A 24,042-nucleotide genomic window follows, 5' to 3' on the forward strand; every position below is an offset into this window, starting at 1 on the left:
GAAAAACTGGAATTGGTTTAGGGCTTCTGAGGGTTAAGAACATTTGATTCTGATAAAGGTGTCTTGCACCTGCGATTACTTTTGGTGCGTGTGTTATTACCCACAATGCATTGAATTCAAAATGGCTGTGCACAGCAATATGGTGTTGTTCGTCTGCAATTAGTTTTTTTCTTCTTATCTGAAATTATGCCGTTTTTTAAGTCAAGAAAAGTCAGTAAAGATGAAGCAAAGAAACGGGTGGAACGATGCCTGGTCGTAGTAAGTGTTCTTTTTGTAGATTATTATAATTTCAGAAAAGTTGTTTTGATCTGACGTTCGGTCGATAACTAATTTCCGTTTTGGGTATGTTCGCAAATTAGTCGAAAACGTTACTAATAATGGTTGTCATTCGAGGATTCTGCTCTTTTGATAGTTATCTATCTTGAAAACTTGAAAAATAGCATCCAGATATTGATAAAGCCTTTATGATGTGTTGATTTGAGCTTAGTAATTTAACTTAGTAGAGCGAAACCTGTGATTATGCGGATCATAAGACGTGACAGCCGCAGAATTGTTAATTTTCGTTCCAGTGTTGATTGAGTTTTGAGACCAGCTTTAAAATGTCCATGGTTACATCCTATGCCTTGCCATTTCGGTACCTGTTGACGCAAATGCACAGCCCTAAAGCTATGAGTTAGACAATTAAGCTTATGTGATTGCAAGCTTAAATGTTTTTGTTTGTGGTAGACATAATATATGGTCAACATGTAGTGTTCTTCAGGTGTTGTTTTCATAGATTCTCTCAACGCATTAAACATGAAAAGTTATTTTTTTAATCTTTAAAGAAAATAACTTGTCATGTTTACATTATTAGAGATAATGTCTACAGGTGTATTATTTTTTAATGAATTTCAATTCACACTTGTGCGATAAGCAAAAGCGTAAGCACAAGCATAAGAAAACTTATGTGAACCAGCGTGAGACAAACACAAGGGCAAGGGAAATATTTTTTTTCTCTTGGGCTTGTGCTACAAGTACAAGATAAACACAGGCACACTGCCGTTTCGATGGTCATCAGAATTTCTAATGCACTGCACTTGTGTAAGTTGTCTTATGCTTGTGTGTATCAGAAGTGTGGACATCCGTTGCAGATAGGCTTGTGCTTATGTGTCTTCTCCCCGGGGGGGGGGGGGGGAATACTTGCTAGTGATACTTGCTATGAACATGGGATAAGCTCCAGCACTAGTGTGGAGCAGTTTGGCACAAGTGCAACATTTTACCTTTGTGTAGCCTTTGTTTTACCTGTTTTACCTTTGTGCCAGGGTAACCATTTCCCTTGATGTACCCGCAATAAATTAATACAATCAGTGTATTTCACTTCAGCATTTTCCTTTTATTTTAAGGCAAGAGAGTCTCCGGATCCAGCTTTTGATTTATCAAAGTGTGGAGCAACAGAGGTATGTGTGTTATCCTAATCCACATTTATTCGTTGTCAGTAATAACAATTATTTTTTTAACAATATAACCAATATTAGACTTACAAGTGTGGTTGAGCCATAACTGCCATACAAATCTCACTTGTCATTATGTGATGATTTAGAATAATGTGCAGCTCCAGAAAATATCCATACCCACCCCACAGAAGGTCATTGGAAATCCAAGAGGGTGGGGGGCTCAAAACCAAAATTTTTAAAGGAAAGTATGGGGTTAAACTGGAATTTCCAGAGGGGTAGGGGCAACCTTCCAAAATAAGACCACTTAAGTCACCATGGCGACTAAATGTTTGGAGCTGGCAACTAAATTGGAACTGAAGTCGCCAGCCTGGCAGCTAAAATTGAGAAGAAGGATTGAAAGCGTGAGCTTAATTTAGCAACGAAAATTTTTCACTGGCAACCAAACTTGAGCAGTCGGTGGCCAAATGGCCACTAAGGAAAAGAATAAACTTGGTGGGTTGAAGGGGATTCAAACCAAAAATTCTGTGGGAGGGGAATGGATATTTTCTGGAATAACACAATCATAAAAATTATATGCAAAAAAGGTGCGAAAGGTGCAATTCCAGTGGTCAGTACATTGGTTTCCAGATCGAGAGAATTGGATTCAAATGGCTAGCCTTGAACATAACCAGACTCTTTGAGTGAACACATCACATTATACCCAGTTCCCCTCTCCACCAAGGTGTGTAAATGGATACTGGCATGCGGTTGAGAAAACCTTAAAAATATATGTAAGAGGTGATGGGAGGGGGTGGGAGGGCCACACAGGGAATGCTGTGATGGTCCGACTAGCAGATCTCTCATGCCACATGTTATTTACAGTGCTTCCAATAAGACCCAACACACACTGGAGCTCTAGCTTGCTCTAAAATTCATGCAGCTCACTATAAGGGAAGATGTCTTCACCTTATAATTTATTGCTCTCTGATGGGTGCTGTACAAGGCAGCCACCTACTTAAGAACTTATTGAAAGCACTGCATGTAGAAGATTAAATACTGGAAGTAAGACGTTCTTCTCTGATACCCAGGATTAAGGAAGACTTTTTCAATAGTAATGTTTAAATAGTTCTCATGGAGAATTTGGTAGTATTTGAAGACTAGTTACTATCCCTTCAAGGGTGATGATTTTAGGACTTTTACAGGGACTGTAAGTAAAGTCTCTAGATATTTTGTGTTTTCAAAGAAATCCATTGTCAGTAAACAAAAAAAACATCTTGATTTTTATTACAACTCCTGTCAAAGTTGATTTTGAGGTTCAGTTCGTTGAACTAATTGCAGTAGACGGCAAGAAGCTGTTTGCAGCTGGTCAAAGGGAAACCCGGTGTTTTAAAATCCTAGATTAATCATGGCTTACTCTTCAATTTTCTTAGGTACCCAAGGGAGTGTATTCTTTATGTAGGGTGCTTCAAAAAGAGGTATGGTCTTATACAACAGATAATTAATTTATGCATCATTTTATTCATTTCAAACCTGACTTCAAGTGTTGAATGTGAAAGTTTCTTTTTTGAAGCCCAGTTGGGGAGGGGGAATGTTACTCGTCATCTTGCTAAATTAAGGACTTTGGACTCACTTAGGGTGTTCATGACAGAATGTAAATATTTTTTACCCGTCGAGGGTTGCAATTATGTGCTGTCATACTGTGTTGACAGTATGGACCAAACAGACTTGATAACAAATGGTCCATTTTAGAGGTTGAAAAAAGCTTGAGCCACACCCAGATTGGTCTCCTTCAGGAATATAATTCAATTTTTTACCAACGACATCCCTGTCCCTTTTATTTGTTCATCTCTTTCATTTATATTTGAAGTGTGTGTCACTGAAATCTACTGGAAGAAGATGACCACACCCTTGTCAACATAGATGCCAAGTCTCACGCTTTTGGCGTGAGACTTACTCTTTTTGACCCAATCTCACGCAACCACGCCATTCAGACAAAATATCACGCTTTTTTTAAAATACTACTTGTAACTTGAGGAAAAAGTCTTTAATTAAATACTTTCAGCAGTACTTTGGTAGAGATGAATGCTAATCGAGTAGGGAAGAGTTTAAAAACAACAAATGCTTGCCCATAATGAAGGAGATTGCTTCTCTACAACTTACTTTTTTTAAAAAAATTTGGGGGAATATACCCCCAGACCCCCCTAGAAGTTACCTCCTCTGGGTCTCACTAATGCTCCTTCGGGGCAATTCAATTTCTCACTCCATGCCAGCCAAAAAACTTGGCATCTATGTGTCAATACAATCTAACAGCTGTTTGTCTGCTAATTTAAGCCAATGAACATTATTGGTCCACAGAAATATGCAACTTTGGGCTTAATTAGTTTAATGCAGAAAGGAAGTCTATACATGAACTAGGCATGAACAAGAAGTACAGCATGCATATTTTACAAGGAAGGAATCTGTGAACTCAGGTCTTAAACAATAATATTATGTTCTTTTCATACTTTTAGGCCCTTCTACTGTTTGATAATGATTTATCAAATCTAAAAGGTGGAGGAGATTTGAAGGATTTGTCCAATTTAAGGGTGAGAGAAGTGGAATCATTTTGTATTAATAGTTTTTAATACCGGCACCATCTCCTTTTTTCGACGTTTTTGCTTGTTTACATGCTAAAATAGTAGAATAGGGGTTATGTGGACAAAATTTGGAACCACATATTTGTAAACTCTCAAGGGACTTTTTAGTGCAGAATGCACTTTTGTGATGGTTTGGTGGGCTGTCGTCTTCTAAACCCCTAACGCGCTAATGTGTAAACTTTTAATCACCAATTAATTAATTAATATCAATTAATTAATTATTCCTTGTGGAGGGGGTGGGGGTGGGGAGTACCTGACCGTACCCCTAGGTAAAACCTGGAGCACATCTACGTTACTTTCATATGAAGATATCAAACGTATATATTTGTTTCAGAAAACCCTTTGCTCTCCTTGTGGTACTACTCAACGTAATTTACACCAAACGCATGCGCAGATTAGTCCACGTTGTTTTCTGGAACTATCATAAACATCGCTTGTATTGCGTGTTTGCGGTAGGCTTCCTGCAGACTTCTTGGCGCCAAGTAAAAACCGCCAATTAATTAAATTCGATTTTGAGACTTTCACAGCGCTTTCGTAATTAGGTATGCAAAAACTTGCACCGGGATTTTTTGGCGTGAACACCTGATAACCAGGAAACAAATATCCTAGCTGTACTGCGTTTTAAAAAACCTGTCGAAAAATATGTTTTTTGATTAGATTTGTTTCTTTAGTTTTTGAGAATCGTTTTTCTTGCAGTCTAAACCGTAACTTAATTAAATTAAACAAATGTCATCGATGCCGCCGTAAAACAAACAAAAAACAAAAGTTTCATGTTATCGCATTTTCAAGGAAGACAAAAGTATTTTGTTACAAACGAACAAAAGTGTCGTGTTACGTTTGCAAAGATTAGCGTAAAGAACACCTGGGAAAGAATACAAGTAGCCTGTGAACAGTTTTTCCGAAAGTAAAATAAAGCAAATAAAAACGAACATATATAAAACATCATACTTTCAATTGTTCCATATTGCATTCTGCACTTACCAAATCATCGAGATTTTTTAATTTCTCAAGGGACTGTTTTAATTTCTCAAGGGATTACTTTCCGCTGTGGGTGATCACTTGCGATCTCGTGGAAAAAACGTGACTTGTCACATTAACAAACGTTATATAACAATTTTAAAAGTGACATGTCAGCTTTCTTATCTCAACGCACGTGTGTCTGAAAGGCGATCTATAGAAAGCGTTGCACAAACAGTGGATTGCGTAACTAAAACACGAATAAATAATCACTAGCACTTACATCGTTTAAAAATTACAAACGTCAAAAATAAACCATACCAAAAAACTTGCTCTTTTCAAAGATATTATATGCAAGAGATGGGGGCTTCTTTTAGCTTAGGAGCGGTTAAAAATTAGGCCAAATTTGGTTGCTACATGCAAGCGCCATTCTATTTCGTCATCAGCCTAGGTCGTTAGGGACGAGACCTCGCGTTGACAGCAATATTGCATGAATCGGCTTTACAACATGCGATCGTATCTACGCAGTTCGAGTGGAATTTCAGTCAAAGACAGCAAAATTCTTTCGTATTTCATCTTCAAATATAATTCGAAAGCATTCACTGTATATGTGGCTTTTGTTTAATCCTGGGTCTTGATATCCGACCCTCGCAGAGCCTAGACAAAACGCAGCTTGAGTGTAACGATTTGTTTACGCCGCAATTATATGCGCAATGTTTTCTCCAACAGTAGTCGGAAATATCCGTATTTTTTTTTGTGCTTTTTCGTGGAGCAATCGTAACGATACGGCCTTGAACACATTGAACAGCGGTCTACCTATAACAATTCAAATATGGCGTCACAAAAACAAAGCGTGGAACGCATATTTTGCTGTTTCATTTGCTAATTTCGCTGCCGTAATCTACTGCCTGGAAAGGTCCTTGCAATTTTAAAGTATAGAATTGTCAGATCTCGGTGAAATTTGCACTGTTTATTTGTGTAATGTTAAGGAATATGTGTATAAATACCCGGCGCGGACGAGCTATTTTTGACAAAATTATTTGGCTGCATTTCCTCCCAAAGATAGGAACTGAATTGTTAAACTAAACTACAAAGAAACTGTAATGATAAGTTCGAAGAACAATGCACAGGATAAACCTTCGACTCATACCTCATGCAAAAACGTCGATATCTCGAAGAGACTTTGATTGTAAGTCTAAAGTCAAAGTTAAGTTTGCTATTTTGAAGCAATGGAAATTTTAGTTTTTGATATAAAGTGAAATCCCATAACAGGCCATTAAAAACTTTGTCATATGTCATTCTTACGGCCGATTTACACGGTACGATTTCGTCGCATGTGACATGCTTGCGACAGGCCTACGACACGAATTGTGTCGTGTAAATCAAACCTACAATTCGCTTACGACTGTTGTAGGCATGTCGTAAGCTTTTCGCATGCGACAAAATCGTACCGTGTAAATCGGCCTTTACATTTCCTACAACTTGTCTTGGGAAGAATAACTTTTAATCCATTGTTTAATAAAAGATAAGTTGGATTTTCAGTTTTTAAGCTATTACCAATTGCTTGCTACAGAATACTAAAAGCAAAATATTTCTCCCAACAGGTTTTAGATCTTCATGACAATCAAATTACCTCACTTCCACCTGACATTGATGAGCTCAAATCATTGCAGGTATGTAAAAATGGTAATAAGTTGCAGTGATTGTGTGACTCAGCAGAATGTTTGTATGAAAATTCACGAAGCACAGAATACACTGGAAGAAAATGACAGACAGACATACAGACAAACAGATGAACTAATGGACAGAGTCAGATGAATGGATGGATGGACAGACAGACAGACAGACAGACAGACAGACAGATGGTAACTAATTGGTAAAAACATGGAGGACAGACAGAGGAACAGTATCACTTATGGTCTAGCTATTATGTGTTTTCAGGTGTTGAATGTTCAAGGAAATAAGCTCAAAGCTCTTCCTGCGACCATTGGAAACTTGGTATCTCTTCAAAGCTTAATCCTTCAAGGTATAATATTTATTTTTATCACTTAAGACACTATTGGTCTTGTGTGACGATTCATGTTGATGATAATAATAATAAATAATAATAACAGTTTTTAGCACGCACTTAACATACGTCTCAGTGCGTTTACATTTGATGATTTGATATTCTGATGATGTTATTGTTGCTTACAGCAAATGACCTTCGCTCCGTACCACCTGAGATTGGAAATTTGAAAAGCTTGAGAACTCTCAATATATCTGAAAACAACAACTTACCAGGAGTTCCACCCACCTTGGCTCATGTTAGAACTTTAGAGGTAAGACAAAACTTTTGTTATAAATGTGCATGTTCACAGTTCACAGCCTCTCGATTTTTCAAAACAAAAGAATGTGTGAGAAACGTTATGTACAGTGATCGAACTAAGTGAAAAAAATGATAAGTCACCGAACTTGTTTACGAGAAAACGATGATTTATCTCTCGCATGAGCCAAGCCGCATAGAAAAAAGCCACCATTTCATTTATGTGTGCGCCCTAATTACGCTTAAAATTCTGCGCAGTATTAAAGGATGCACAATGCAATACTAGGGAATCACCTTAACTAATCACCTTCCATATTAAGACAATATTTAATCTTGGAGAAAGGGGCGCTTAACTGTGGAATATAGCATTTATTTTTATTTATTTATTTATTTTTTTGGGGGGCAGGAAGTCAATCTTAATTGACCTCCATTTGAGTTGCCGTCAATTCATATATGTACAAACTGTAATACAATATCCATTTTTTTCAGACTATTATTCTCGATGTGGACAAAGTAACTTTCCCACCTAAAGGTAATCTTAAAGATATTTTATTTATCATCATTTATTTAGTAATTTTTCTTTATAAAATCAGCAATAGAAAATTATAAGAATGATTATATTTTTCATTTCCCCAAAATCCATTACGTCTGCATGGGGCAGTGGCCTATTGGTGATCATGAGGCCTTTGACCGAGTCACCTTTGTCCAATTTCAGACAAATTTCTTTCTTTCTTCACAGATGTAACAGCTGAGGGAACAGCATCAATCATGAAATATCTCTGCAAGGGTAAATCTCTTATTTATACTATGGTTATATATACCATTGTTATTTTAATGTTTAAATTATTGTCATCTAAGTTTAAGATGCATGGTTGTTGTCACGTCTTTTGTTGTTCCCTTTACAGTGGCTGGAATTGAGTATGTTCCTCCATCAAAGCATTTGTTAAATGTGTTGGGTATGTACAAAGAATTATATGAAGTAGTTATTTGTTATTAGGCAATTAATATACAATCTTCGTTCACTGTCCAAAATCCACGCGCGCAATTGGTTAAAATAGATCACGTGATTTTGCTTTACCTGTCGTCAGCAAACTCAGACAGTGCAGTATTGACAATAATGCACAAAAATCGTGCATTATTGAAGGTGTCTTCAGCTTCAAGGCTTGTAGAAGTGGAAGAAAAGTATATTCCTCAAATTATCAACGATCCAATACCAAACAAAATCGAAGAGGATAACAACTTGAAGCGCTTTCATGTTCAAAGGTAAACTGCAGCTCAATAAATACATTTTTGTGTGCGATTGACTTGCTTGTAGTTGCTTGATTGTGAAAGCCATCGACTTGCATTGAACAAGCTTCTCGCTGACTGTATTTATGAACGACCACAGCTGATGAACGATTTTATGAACCATTTTAAGCTTTATTTCTGTACGGCTAATTTGTGATTTTTATATTATTGATGTAATCCCGTGTAATTATGTACTACTACACTTCTTATTTTTAAACATTAAGTTTGTTGTTTGAAGCTCGTTCAGTCGATGATCGGTTGCAGTTCGATGCAGTGTACTCAGATTGTATATTAAAAGGGTTAGAGTCTGTTCGTTCGTGTTTTGTTGACAAATACACGCACTTGCTGGCCTCACAATGAACTCAAAATTTTCAATACTGCTCTCGGCTACGCCTCGTGCAGTATTGAAAATTTCTCGTTCATTGTGCGGCCAGCGCGTGCGTGTATTTGTCAACAAAACACTCACAACAGTCTCTAACCCATAAATATTACATTGTTGAGCTGTCAGTGCTTGGTATTTCGGCCCTTGAAGCACAGATGTCACTAGCTTACTGTTTTACTGTGTGCAGTCATCTCAGAAATAATTTATTCTCCTAGCAGTATACAACTAGTTTGTGCAGAGAATTATATATCAAGTGGTTATAATAAGTGGTTAACCAAGAAACAATATTTCCTGGCTACTGTCTTTGGGAAATGTTATTTTAAGTGATGTTACACCATCATATTAGCGTTAGGGTTGGAACAGGTCATGGAAAACCTGGAAAATTTATGGAATTTTAGAATTTCATTTTCCAGGCCTGGAAAGTCATGGAATTTAATTGTGGGTCATGGAAAATCATGGAAAATGGTATAGATTGTACAAAATAAATTAGGCAGGTTATTTTTTGTGAGGAAAAGGGTAAAAACATACCCAAAATCAAGATATTTTTGAACATTTCCAAGAAAAATGGTCAAATTTAGGTAATGGATTACTTTGAAAAGTCATGGAAAGTAATGGAATTTCAAAAGCTCAAAAGGGTATGAACTCTGTAATGTGCTTTAATTTGATTTTGCCATATGATGTATGTTTCTTGCAGATCCAGTAGGACTCGGAACAGCTCCAGATAAAAGATTGGACTCCACCCCAGTAGATCAGCTTGTGGCAGTGAGTTCGGTCCAGCCTTCTCTTAATGTCTTTACACAGAAATCAACCTAATTTGTGCTCTGTTATTTTTTTTCAGTAGCTTAGGTTCTGTAAAAAAAAACTTGCAACAGTTAAAAAAATGGTCAAAGTCAAAGCAAGTTTCAAATTTTAGATCAGAGACGTTCAGTTTATGAGATAACGAATAGAATTTGTTTTCAATTACTTTCTTTTTTATGGGAAGCCTTTCATGTTTTTGGTTATTTAAATCAATATTATTATTGAAATGGTAATCGGCAAGGTTGTTGTTAGGCAAAAATACCTAGCTTCAGTCAACTACATTTTTTGATTTCATATAATTTTTGGTCCTTCAGAAGCAACCAAAACTCTTTCCATTCACATTTTCCACATTACACGTTTTCACACATTTACCCAAATTTTTATTTCAGAACACTTTATCACAGCACGAGGCAGAAAAGGTTCGCACGTTGGTTTGCTCATTTCGTTTTTTCTTTTCTTGATTATTTTTCTAGTATGTTTCTTTTCTATTTTCAATCATTCATTTTCTTTTTCAATGACATGCTTCTCAAAAGTATCACACCGCTTACATTTTGTCACATCTCATGCCAGAAGGCTGTCACATCATGGGGTCTTGAAAAATAAACCACACAATGAATAAAGATAAAATGCACATAAACAACATCTCCTGATCATGATGAATAAAGATGAAATGATTGGTAAAAGAATAGCATTTTAAATGTGGCCTTGATCGAGTTTCCTAATTGACCCATCTCAAGTTATGGAATATGATTACAAATTATAGACAATGCATCCAGTGCATTTTATTAACTTTATAATGTTGATATAATTGTAAATTATTGTCATTTTTGACCTAAGTTATGTAATTAAAATGGTGCGTTTATTTATCGTTTGCATCAGTCTAATTGTAAAAAAATAAACAAAAAGATGAGGGCTTTTCCATTTCCTTTTTTTTAATTTAATATTTTATTTATTGCAATTTATGACCAAAAAAGAATAAAAAAACAGCAACAACGAATTATATAAAAGTAATAACAATAATAGTGAAAAATAATTATAATATTAAAAATAGTAAAATTTAATCAAGAAAAGTAGCTGTTGTAGTCTTACAAAAAACCTAAACCTTATATTAGGTGAGCCCCCATTAATCTTATCAATTCTAAAAACTAATTTCTGAACTTGTTTTAAAAGTATTTGATCTAGGGCTGAGTTAAATGTCGGTTGGTAAACTATTCAAGCTATCGACAATCAGTTAAAATAAGAGAATTTAGATGCATAAATTTGTCCAGGCATAGTTCTTTTTATCAACTGAATACCATCATAACCTTCAAGAATGAAATTAACATTTTTTGAATGATTACTGGTAAGCGAAATGGTATCATATTTAATCAGGGACATGGCATACAATTACAATGTACAACTTCTTATAAACTGATGAAGTCTAACCGCAGCTCAACTTAATCCCCAGGAAAAAAGAAGACAGCAGATGATTGAAATAGAAAAGCAGATTCATGAAACAGAACTAGAGCAGCAGGCCCTGGCTGCGACAGCCAGTAAACACCGCATTGACCTTATGGACAGGATACGAGCGGTAAGAGAAAGTTAAGAATGAAGAGCGGCCCGGCGAGCGAGTGTGAGAACACGAACTACGAGACGGCCGATGAGATCCCACGCACTAAATAGAGATGGGGTTGGCCAGATTGGACGTAGTGCCGTCTTCAGAATGACCTCTTACTTTGTTTTTTTTGAATTATTAATGAGTTTTTTAATTGATGTTTAGAACTAAACCGCCTCTTTTGACGAATTCCTATAGAATGCTAGCGTTCCCTATTTTACCTCAGAGATAATCAAGTGAGAAGATTCATGCCCTCTTTTTCTGCTCCATGGGAAAATTCCAAAAAAAAAATCAACACTCCTCCAACAAGGTGGTTTTTAGTGGGAGGGGGATGAGGGAACAAGGAATCTGGAAATCCAGATGGGAGGGGGGTTTAGCACAGCAGTCCTGGAAATCAAGGCGCGGGGTGAGCATCCATTGGGGTGTGTGGATTAACATTAACATTAACAATATAAATATGTAATATTATAAAATGTGTTTTGCAGGCTGAAGCAGAAATGGATGACCTCACGTTATGGCAACAACAACAGCAAGATCATGAAAGACAAAAATTGGTGTCAGCTATGGCTGCAGGTAGCTTCCGTGCCACATTTCTATTAGGCCCACTGTACGTTGCTTTACAGAAGAGTTGATTAATTATTAATTTTGTTGCAGACGAACAGTTGACTAATGACACTGTGGCAATGATATTACAAGTTAATGAAAGGTAATTCAAACAAAACTGCTGTTTGATTCTTCTTAAAAAAAGTATGATTCTACCGGTATGTTAAAGCACGGTGGGGCGTGAGCGGGGGAGGGTGCCGGACCCCCATGTCGGGCGGCCGGGCCTGGAGGAGGGGGCGGAAATCCTTCGGTTTCTACCTGTGCTTTGTCACAGCAACGTAACATTTTTAGAGTATTTCCCTTGGTCAGTTATTCGTGAGACGTGTATTTAGATCTGTTGACGTTACAATTGATTATTACAAGGGGGTGGTACATTGTTATACATTTCTTTAGCGATAAAAAAAAAACTGATTATTTTTTCGTAATTGTAATCTTAGGGCTCAGAAGGCGGAAATGATTCTTGATGAAATGGAAAAAGAAAGGTAACATTTTATTATTAAGAGGTCCTTTAAAAAGAGATCACGCAGCCTGTCTGTCTGTCTGTCTGTCTGGCTGGCTGGCTGTCTGTCTGTTACGCGATTGCCATTCAGTGGCCATTTTCTAACAACTAAAACAAAGTAACGCGCGATCACTGTGACATGTCAAAATTCGGAATGAACAAGAAGATTAGGCTGTCCACCTGGATAGGACACAGGATCATTGCAGGTTACAGCACAAGCCCTGTATACAGATACCGTTTGAACTACAGAAAGCGTCCGTATTAGCGGAATGTTTGAGCTAAAAAGGTCTCGTTCAGAGTTGCACATGAAGAAATATAAAACGCTTTCATACTGTGTTGGCGGCCTAAACCAATTTGGCATGGAAAGTGATACTTTTAGGGGTCAAAAAAGTGTGCGCCACGCCCAGGTTGGTCTGTACACCAAGCTGGTGTAGTGAGCTTCGGCTGTACACCCAGAACGCAGCTCTAGCCATTTCCAAGATTTCTGCTTGTGCAGACTAACCATAAGACCATCAACCTTCCCTTTGTAAATATAGCTGACGAAAAGCACTTTCCATTTGTCAGAACTGGCCGGCTAGACCGGTAATTGAGACTGAATTCATTGTTATAGATTGTCCTTCATATCAGAATGAAGAAAATTATCGCTGGATGGTGGAGGGGAACAGTGCAAAAGACCCAACTCACTCAAAACCACGGACCGGCCGGCCAGTGCAAATGGGAAGCGCCCAAGAGCAATCCGTGAATCAACAGAAGATGTAGTATTGCTAGACGTTTGATTTCGTTGTACAGAATGAGAACTGAACAGCTGATCAAGGTGACACAAGAAGAAGCTGAGAAACTTAGAAAAGAGGAAGTGCTAGGTTGGTGATATATTTTATTCCACTCCTCCGTTTCTGCTCAATGCGAGTGTGAAACGTCCGTTGAAAGTGTACTCAGATTTGTACTGGGTACTGACAAATAAAGCGCTCCTGCTAGGGTGGGATTAGGTTTTTACCTCCTAGTCTGAGATAAGCTTAATAAAGGTCAGAAAGGAAGTAAACTACACACGCGTGATTAAAGAATATTTTACTTTGTTAGAACTTGTTTTTCTGTTCTTTGCCGACTGAGCCCCAAGCCCAGACTAGAAGAAGCTCTGGGAAGGATAGAGACGTGTAGTGCCTTATGCATCAGTAACTCTCCTTCCTCCTCCCCCTCCATCCTGGAACAGCAGACTGGAATTTTTTTTTTTGATTTTTTTGCTTTTGTTTCGTGTAGCTTCCATGGCTCGCCTTTTAGAAAGCCAAGAAAGTCAAAGTCGACTTATAAGAGAATATGAACGGACAAGAGATAGGACTGCTAGTCAGGCCATGAATGAGTGAGTTTATATTAATATTATTTTTTCTGTCGGCTGAAGCTCATTTTCTCTTCGGCCTTGTTTACTGAAATACTCTCTGTTTGCAATACACTTGTTCAACACGTAGCCTTGATATAGTCTGTACCCGATGCTGTGAACATTGGAAAATGCGTTCTTTCCAAACAACATACCTTGTCAGGAGCGTTTACCATTGCACACAAACCCGGAATTTTCGGTTGAAAAAACTCAAGTGGTTCAGCCCATTCCATTGAAGGGTTTCGGGAAAGATGGAAACGCCAGACGTATTGCTCTGTTTTCCATTCAACTTAAGGGACAAAACAAATTTCGGTACCATTTTTTGAACCATGCTCGGGAGAGCAGGAATTTAGTAGTATTTCGACCTCCTTTTTCGTGCAACTGGGAAACGCCCCAGTTGTTTGCGTCGCTCTACCATCAAAATGTCTTCTTCTTATATGCATTTGGCTCAAGAATAGGCCAACTGTTACGCTCCATTCGTCAAACCTGGCTGTGTACCTTTTTTCTTAATGAGTTCCGCTTGTACACACGTGACGCGCTAAGTAACGTGACATATTGATGCGTAACGTAACATTACAACTTTTGGATTACTCCCGAGAACTGTTCGGTCAAACTGAACGTTCGTTGCGCATGTAGTTCCCGCCAAAACTGAGGCTGCAAACAGGTGCCTCAATTTTATCAAATCCTTCTCCAAACATTAAGGTTTATTTACTTCTTTTTTTTTGTTAATTTTTTACCAGGTCTGTAGAAGCTGATACGCGGTTGCTTGGGCTTTTGAATGAACAGTATGAAGACAAAGATTCTTTAATTTCTGAGATCTCCAGAGAGGTCAGATATTAGGTGTAAACTCATGTTCTGTCTTATTCCCAAAGTTTGGGACACTTCACGTAAGGGAACACGAAGTTATTCTTAACGACAGTAGAAGGTATACCTCCCATAACTAGCCGTTTAGAGGTGGTCCCTATAATGTGTTCCCCCATAAGAGGTACTGTTTCTCTGGTTTCAGTTGTAAATTGCCACGGTATAAAGCAGAGTCTGTAAAAGACAAACAAAACAACGTTTACAACACGAGTCTCACAAACAAGACAGAGAAGATTTAAGAAGTCAGAGTTTTTCCAATATCTGGCTCTAAGTAGGAAATAGAGCGGTTCCTGAGGAAAAGTATTGCGTTTGACTTTGGTTTTGCATTGCTACGCTTAGTGATTGGCTAAAATCTCGCGCCACTTCTCGCCTGACACCACATCGTGACTCGCTCGCGCACGCGCGCTGTGTCACCACTGTTGCGGAGGTACTGGATGTGCCTGTGACGTTTGGGGACCCGAAAACTGCTCTAAAATAAAGTTTTAATGAGTGCAAGCCTGTCTCACTTTTATTTAAGTCGAGCGCCTGGCGAATTTTTCCTAATAATCGTTGTGAGCTTTGTTTCCTTCTGGTATTCCCCCAAAGTCTCTCGTCCTCTTTGTTTTACTCAAAGGTCCTCTAGTTTCATGTCACATAATTTACACGATGTTTATTCGTATTTTTACTTTAAGGAACGCGCACAGATGGAAGCAATCCAAGCTCTTCAACTTCAGACAGACGCAAAACATCGCAGAATAACCAGTCAGGTAATGAACTGAAATAAACGCGTCGAGAATGGAAAGAATTACTCTTTTGGGTGTTTTCTCGTTAGGACCTTTTAGAAACTTCAAGACAAGAATCCTTGGAACACCTTAATCAGATTGGATGAAAAAGTGGTCACCCAAACGACATACCTTTTCTCACCCAATACTTGTTGAATTCAAAGCACTAGGAACCCCTCCGCCCCTTTTCCCCAGACATTTTTTCAAAAATTTGGGGTTTTTTATTTTTCCAAAAAACAAAATTTAAAAGGGGGGGGAAGCAACTCATATTTTTTTTTTTTTTTCTTGTTTATTTTGGTAATTTTCCCACTTTTTTTCGATTTTTTTTTTTTTTTTTTTGTTTTTTTTTTTTTTTTTTTTTTTTTTTTTTTTTTTTTTTTTTTTTTTTTTTTATTTTTTTTTTTTTTTTTTTTAAATATTTTTTTCCCCCCCCTCTTTTTTTTTTTTCTCTCCTCCCTTTCCTTTTTTCCCCCCCCTTGCTGTTCTTTGCGTTATCCAATCTATCTATACACTATTGGTTTGACTACAGATTTCAATGTTGCAAGACGAGCTAGCAAAACTGACGCTCACAGAACTAGACAAGAGAGATGAACGGCAGGATGTTGAGAGGGTATGTCAGTTGTTAAATCATACGATAACTCGTCAGGTGCTAAAACGTTTCTTAAACAGTGAAACGCTGGGGAAAATGGGAAAAGGAAATTCAATGCACGATTCCAGGGTTTTTTGGCATCGTCTCCAGTACCTCCACTTTACCGCCTGGAATATCTGTGGTAGCAAAGAAATGTTAGCTTGCACGCGCTGCCGTTACTCACAGCCGGAAGAGAACTGTGTCCAACATTGGGACACGTCACGTACGCAAGCGTGGCATTTGGTCACAAACGCCTCGTTTTCATATTATTATACGCAAGTGCTATTCCGCTGCTTGCATAGGGTTTGATGTCTGAGTGACTGTTGTTGTCTTTTTAGACTGTGTTAGAGTCGAAGAGAGAAGCTTTGACTGGCCTGTTGGTTCAGCTTGTTGGCGAGCAACAGAAAAGAGAAGATGAGCTGATGAAGAGACTTGTAAGTTCTTCACGTAGTATGGGTTTACTTGTTTATTGTGTCGAGTCAAAAATGTCGAAATTTTTACAAGAACAGAGGCGTGGAAAAATATGCATATTATTTCTTTGATCAGGTTGAGATGGAACATAAAAGGGAGACTGATATCGAGGACTACTGGCTGATACAGTACCAGAGGTTGCTGGAGAGCAAACCACTTACTCTGCTTGAAAAGGTGCGTTTTCTCCTTGTAAGTCTGTCTGGACCAATGCATGGCACTTAGTCAGCCCTGGAAATGTGCGTGCAAGTTAATCGCAGCTTATCTCCCCCCCCCCTCCCCCCTCCCCAAGCATGTTTTGTAAGGTTGCACAACAATGGCACTAGCCTCTAAGTGGCCGGCGTTTCTCCCACTTTTGGTATTGTCGTACTTAATTTATAAGGGAGTGTTATAGGTTCCGAACGGAGGAACACGACGCCCCAAAGAACGACTGGTGGAGGCTAAACAAGCTTGGCCTCGTGGTCATATAAGGCCGCCCGCGCGACATTTCCCGCTGCTGTGGATTGGTTGACTAAATTATCTTGTAACTATGAACCGTATCTAGGGAAATAGCCTCCTACACAAACTTTTTTTTGGCTCGTGGGGGGCAAAAAGAACGGCGGCGTAAAAAGCTAGGAAATGGCGCACGCTGATTGGTTAGTTATATAGCTCTCTTTGCTTGGTGAGGATTTAGTGATTTTAAAGAACCGTTTTTGCTTTTTATGAGAGAGGACCGTCCTCCTTTTTTTGCCATGTAACAGGAGTGTGACAGTGTCATTTCTGACATACTTGCCGAGGCAGAGGCTCAAGACTACGCTTCACACTTTGCTCGTCATCGCATCACGTGGGAAATGCTTAAAACCATGACAGACAAGGAACTCAAAGAGGTAAGAAGAACAACGGAACACAGTACAACTTCAACCTTCAACCTAGTAAATGGTCCAGCTCACAACGAGTCTCTCGTAGCTCAGTTGGTTAGAGCGCCCAACCGGTATCTGGGAGGCCATGGGTTCGATTCCCGTCGGGGACTCAGATTTTTTCTTTGTCCCACGCTCGTGTCATGTTGAATAATTTCTTCACAGTACAACTTCGTTTCTGATTTTTCGTTTGCGTGTTTCTTCGTATCCTCCTATTTAACTTTATTTTTCTGTCTTGCCGTTTTCCATAGCTGGGAATACATGAGCTTGGAGTTCGCAAGGCAATCTTGAGCGTGGTTCAAGAACGGCTCCGTTTTGATACCAAGGCAAAAGAAAAAGAAAATGAGATTGAAAAACCCGAGGTTGGTATTACGCTTTGCCCGGCAAGTTGTCACAAAACCGTAATTGTGGTTTCGTTTGGCATAATTTCGGGAAGTGCCAAAATATACCTACATCGTAGAAAACCTAACAATGGTTTGGTTTTGTAGAACAGTACTTGACAAATGACAAGAACCACAAGAACTGGATTACACTATGTAGAAACCTGAAAACCTGACTCTCAACTCAGTCACGGTGTTTTGTTGTTGCTATTTTTTGTCAGGCCTAGTAGGCCCCCCGGGCGAAGATTGAGACGCAGAGGTCACAGTCAGTCGAACGACCGGGACGGGAGCCAGGTGGAGGTGAGGTGAGAGCCGGGGGGACGGACCTGAGGGAATGGGAATGCCACGACATTTATCCCGTACCTGAACAAAAACGGGAAATGGAAGAAACCGCCGAGACGTTTGACCGCGGTGAATAGTAGGCCAGTTATTCATTTATTGATGATTACTCTGTGATTGACAGGTGCCTGTTCCACAAGCCCCTGCTCCAACACAACCCACACCATCGGTCCCTGTAGTGGAGCACCGTGACATGACCACGGAATGCGTGATCTGCATGGATCAGAGGGTAAGAGTAAATTCACCTTGCGCGACGTAACAGATAAAAAATCTCTATCCAATCAGCAGAGAGACATTGTGTTCTCAGCCAATCAGGTGACGTGCGCGACGTTTCCTGCGCTTGGCAAGGACGCAGCTCATTTTGTGTGCTACAATAGGTTAGCTAGGTAAGCCTTTTAGACCTATGGTCTCACAGTAATGAAGAGAAATAAGAAGAGGTTTACAATGTTTTTAAGTGTACACAGGGAAGTATGTAGAACCTTTTACTGCCCTTTCTTCCTTGACGTTTATGTTTTTTGTTTTGACAGTCTGACGTGGTGTTGCTGAATTGTGGTCACGTTTGCTGCTGTTTCAACTGTTCCAGCACGCTAACCGCCTGTCCAATGTGCCGTAACCCTGTTGTTCAGCGTGTCAGGATATTCCTCTCATAATAGAGTTTGCCTTTTAGTTATATCAGAAGCATATCTGCTTCTTGTTATATTACAAGCAAGCTTTTAGATGATAGAGGAGACAGGGTGGGGGTGGGGTAGGGAAGCAAAAGCCTCCCATAGCTGTATACATTACCGAAACCAGTCTGGAGAACACGGCAAATCCTCGTAAATTTTCCGAAGTGTATTCGATCCCTATTGTCCAATCAAAAAATAGCGCGAGAATTCTGACAGTTTTACGTCAGCTTGTTGTCAGCAGTTACGTCATGTTGTTTAGCAACATGAGCCCGCGGGCTCATCTAAATTACGAGACAGTGTTTTTAAAATCGTGAAGGTACTTGTTCTCCCGCCTCTTGTGTACATAAATTAAATTGTAATAATTAACCGCAGCTTGCACCCCGGACCCGGTCGGGGGAGTGTAGGAGGGACAGGACGCCGAGACGGACCGAATGGAGAGGACTGGCGCACAGAACGACCAGCATGTGGGGAAAAGGACCCAGGAAAATCGTCCAAATCGAGGTAGTGCTACTACCAAAAGATTGTTTTCTGTAGCATATGGCACAAAATGAATTCTTACGTCTAATTTCGCTAATTTTTGTAGTGTCCAATGTAAATTCGCGTTAGGCAGGCGTTGATTTTAATTTGTAACCTTTTGATGTATGCTTTTTAATGAAACAACACGTCGAGAAAATGTTTTAAATAGACGAGCTGTTAAAATAATAGCAAAAATTAAATTCTTCGCTTGTAATAATAACGAGCGATCAGATAGATGTGTAGTTCATAGAATAAGCACTTATTACCAAATGAACTAATAACTATAACTCTTATAGAGTTGCAAATATCGTGTGTTTCGTATTCAATACTAAAATGTATCTTTAAGCTTCCTGTTGGATAAATAGGCCTTATCACGGTTTTCGACGCCATAGTGACGAGTAGTAGGCAAAGGGGGTAGAAATTACAGTGTTTGTATGGGAATCCGACGGCAGATATCTTTTACAAAAATTGAATACTGGACAACTTATGAACTGTAAAGGCTGTTTCTCATATTATCGCCCCTTCGTCTCTTTCGCTTCTTTGTTTGCAGTTAGGTGATTGGAGCAAGCAAATTTTTGAAAGGAGAGAAGCGGAAGAGACGATCGGGACGATCAAGAAAGTAAAATTAAAATGCTTGGCAAAAATTTTTATTCGCCAAGTTTAAGGGTTGTCGCTGGCCTAGAAAGCGTTCAGTTACGTTTTTTATTTTTCTAATAATACATTTGTCTATAATTTTTCCCGCGAACTGCGTCAATCATGCGGAAAAAATATAGACAAATGTACGGGAAATTTAAAACGTAACTGAACGCTTTCTAGCCCAGTTACATCCTTCAAACTTGGCAAATAAAAACTTTTACCTATTTGTACTAATCATAACGTATTGATGATAGGGTTGAACCTTTTAGACCTTATGCCAGCATGTAATTTCCCTAACAGTCCCCACAGAGGAGAGGAGTACTTATCGACAGCAATTAGTTCGTTGGCCAAGGTGTTATCCGCATTCATTGAAATAAAAAATATATATATATTATTACATTTAAGTTTATTCAAACCCGAAATGATAAGAAAGGTTAAACTCTTTCCAGTGTCTCTTGTGTTAGCATTAGGTTTTGAAATAGTCTCAAGACTGGAGCAAATTTTAGAATTTGAATTAAGCTCCAAGGAGATATCAAGAAAGTTAAGTTTGTATTTGCAAAGACTACATTTAAAATGGCACTATATATAGTGCTGAGGAATATTAAGCAGGGGCATTAATTCTAAAGGAACTTAATCCTAAGTTCCTGTGAAACCACGTATGGTCCAGATTGAAGAAAATCAACATAGTTTGCAAGACTCAACTTGGACGACACCTTACATGAGGAGATGACTTTGTACTACGAAATGAGCTCCAAATTTTAATGAATACAGGAGAGAATAAAAGCTTTATTTACTTTCTCAAAATATAAAAAGCCATTTATAGTATTTAGTGGTCGTCCCTTGTTTTATTAAGTGCTTTTGTATTCCACTTGTTTCAAGCTGAAAATGCGTTAAAAGGACTTATTTCGACTTTTGTTATCGATACGTGGTGACAAATCCCATTAAATCTGAAACAAAAATCTAAATTCACTTTTGTTGCTCAAGGTGCTGGTTTGATAATGTGGTTTGTCAGAAATAAGAAACAAAGCAGTCGGGGAAACAAGTACTTAATTTTGCCAAAAATATTTTCGGAATCATTCGAAGAATTTACGATTTTTTTTTTAATTCAATCTGAACAAGAGCAAGAACTCCGAATGTTGCAGATGAGTATGGCGTCATAAGGATACGTCATGTTACCTAGCAACACCTCTGACAAACACTGCAGGCTTAGTCATTTCTCGGAGAAGGAACTGTTAAGGAACTGTTAAGGAACGGAATAAATACTTTTTCCCCAGACTGCTTGTGTAAAATTAAAGTGAAAGTATTAAATGGCTCCAAAGCAATTTCAATTCTTGTATAATATGTATATAAATAGTAGTACTCATTAAATGTAGACAGCCATTATATAGCTAGGTTCCAAGCTGCGCATTAAATGCAATCCAGAAAATACAGTTTTTGTGTAGTTGCTTTAACACCAGTAGCTGTATTTCGCAAGTCTGTTTTCATACCCGGACGTTCACACTGTACAAACTTCTGATACTCTTGGTTTAGCTTGGCTTCATCTTGTTGTTTTGGACGACATAATCACCATTCACATCACAGAAAGGCTGACCAACAAATCCACAGAATCATTTTCAGACTATCACCCAACGAAGAGTTTTGAACGACTTATCAATCAACTTACTGTCGATTAACAATTTCACTGTCAATTGCTGGACACTCCCGTATAGTTTTCCTAGGTGTGCTGGAAGCCCTTTTGGGAGGAATAAAGTATGTACTGCCATATAACAAAAGCTTGTTTGGAATAAACACTTGTATAGGGGGGTCTAATATACTGTGGTCTCTAATCCCATATTCAAAGCGTGTTTTAAAATAAACAAACCTTTTGGCCACAGCGTACCTGGTTTGGCAATGAATTAAATTGAATGAGTTTGCTGGAAACCACGCAATTTTGAGGACTATTCTCATTGTGTCATACCTAGTTTAATTCTCACGAACCTAGTTGGTTTCCAGAATGTCCAAAATTCGTCGTAAGCAGCCTCAAACAAATTAAAGCCCGGGTCAAACGAGGATGAGAGTTGACTCTTACGAGAGTTTTCGTCAACTCTCAACGACTATGTTAACTCGGGCCAAACGAGAATGAGAGTCCGTCAGACTCGCATCCACCAAAAGGTTTGTTTATTTTATCAAAGGAGATCCCACCCTTGATTTCACTAGAACAGTCCCTGGATCCAAAGTACCCGACAAAAATAAATACGAAAAGTTTGAATTCAGTTGAATTATCAGTTTAATGTTTCAAATACGTACGCTGTGTTCATTACAAGTTTGTGCATGCATGTGACGCCGGTTACATTCATCATGATCAACACAACACTGATGCTTACAACTACAGTCCACCTCCCCTTCCGTAAACATTTGAATCACTGTTTGAAAGGTATCACAAGCTTCACAATTGCATGAAGTCTCGACTTCCTCTGCAGGGTAACAGCCTTTCTGCAGGTCTGTTACAGACAGGCCATCAACCCAATCCTCCGTGTGATACGTGAAGCACGCGCCGGTACACTCCACGATCTTGGGACTCTCGCACGATCCCGTTTCTGAATCACATTTCACGCATTGCAACGCTTCAACTGACGAAAGTAAAGAAGGAGAAAAATGAAAATCAATGGGTGACCGCTTAACATTTTCCTTTCAGGTTAAAATTTAGCTTTAAAATCCGATAACGCAAAAAGAGAACACTCTTTAGGGCATAACTGCGGAACATATCTAAGCGAAAAGTCCCTTTTTGCTACAACGAAGGGTTAACAATCAAAAAGTCCATGCAACAAGGTTAAAAGGCAATTGATCTCCTGACTTGGTGAAACATTTTTTTTCTTAAAACGAAAAACTTAAGTTTCCTTCCTCTAGCTTTCTTAGAGTTAACATTATTTAAACCTCGCTACCACATACACTTTATTTATTTTTTAAATTAATTTTTTGGCATTTTTATTAGGTATTTCATCTAAGCGATGCACAGCGACTAAATAACTTTGAGCAAAATCCAATTTGATTGTTTCGGTCAAGTTGCCTACCACTGGACAAATTTGGGTTTCTGAAAAGACGATAAAACTACTCCTCTATTATTTCAACCAAAGAGGATCGAATATGGATACACATTTCCATTATGCCAAGAATAAAGACCTTGAATTAATTTTATTTTGTTGTTCATGGAAAATTGCCTTACCTTGAACAAGTGTCACTTTCAACACGGCAGCAATTAGTAGAACAAAGACGAACTTCTGCATGGTGTACGGCCAGGAGAACTAAAAACAATTATAGCTAATGAAGTAAATAAGTTCACTTAACCAACTCCTAAAAAAGTATTAGTTTTAGTCAGACTACTTTGAAATGGTGGCGAGCTGTTCTCTTATGGGCTACATTTCTTTTAACATTTTGTAACTGAGTGCCTATAATTGGAGCTTATCAACAAAGAACTTTATTTCGAAAGTTTCAGTCGACAAAAAAAAAATTAAAAATTCATTCGGTCTCATTTCGTAAGTTAAATGTTTCTTTTGTTTAGTTGGTTGCATATTATTACCTCAACTGACCAACCTACTTGGCAAGTCTTTTCTCGTCGATTTCACTTCTGACTACCGTTTTTGCTATGTATAAACCTATAATTTTTTGTAGCCCACGACTAAGATAAAGTACTGAAGTCTATAAAGCCTTCTTGATAACTTCAAAAGTTATATTTAGCAATGACAAGATTAAAACGATAATGTTGTAAAAAAAGTTTTGTTAACGGGTTGTCTGATACGACTATTTCGTTTCTCGTTCTATTCTGTTTGAAAAAATGCATTTTATAAATCATATCTGTGCGAGGGGTCTCCATTAATGTGCTTCTTACTTTTAATTCCGTACTTTCAGATGTCACGGTTAAGTTTTCGCTTTATTTAGCAAACTAGATTTGGTATCTTTTTTTGAATTTTTTGAAACTGACATTGGTCTTATCATCAAAGCAAAATTGATCAATAACTGGTCTTACCTCAAGAAAATTGCGTCCTTACCTGAAGCTTTCTGGACGAGGATGTT

The 24,042-nt window shown here is 38.4% G+C and overlaps 1 protein-coding gene across 2 annotated transcripts; it reads left to right on the top strand.

The window, feature by feature from the left end:
• Window positions 1–98: 98 nt before the first annotated feature.
• On the top strand, window positions 99–19,205 carry LOC144628598 (E3 ubiquitin-protein ligase LRSAM1-like). 2 transcript variants are annotated; one of them, XM_078486721.1, is made up of 27 exons: window positions 99–258; window positions 1,383–1,436; window positions 2,843–2,887; window positions 3,923–3,997; window positions 6,610–6,678; window positions 6,947–7,031; window positions 7,202–7,326; window positions 7,800–7,842; window positions 8,050–8,097; window positions 8,216–8,266; window positions 9,674–9,741; window positions 10,167–10,196; window positions 11,225–11,347; window positions 11,857–11,944; window positions 12,026–12,077; window positions 12,412–12,456; window positions 13,263–13,333; window positions 13,728–13,827; window positions 14,583–14,670; window positions 15,375–15,449; window positions 15,994–16,074; window positions 16,431–16,526; window positions 16,639–16,737; window positions 17,301–17,426; window positions 17,708–17,818; window positions 18,300–18,404; window positions 18,703–19,205. In XM_078486721.1, exons 1-27 carry the CDS (start codon window positions 187–189, stop codon window positions 18,823–18,825), a joined length of 2,148 nt encoding a protein of 715 aa, XP_078342847.1. In that variant the 5' UTR covers window positions 99–186; the 3' UTR covers window positions 18,826–19,205. The 2 variants fall into 2 exon arrangements, with proteins under 2 accessions (XP_078342847.1, XP_078342856.1); XM_078486730.1 differs by lacking the exon at window positions 10,167–10,196.
• Window positions 19,206–24,042: the final 4,837 nt, after the last annotated feature.

Source organism: Oculina patagonica, chromosome 1 (genome assembly GCF_052425735.1).
Source record: "Oculina patagonica isolate OP01 chromosome 1, crgOcupat, whole genome shotgun sequence".
Lineage (NCBI taxonomy): Eukaryota > Metazoa > Cnidaria > Anthozoa > Scleractinia > Oculinidae > Oculina > Oculina patagonica.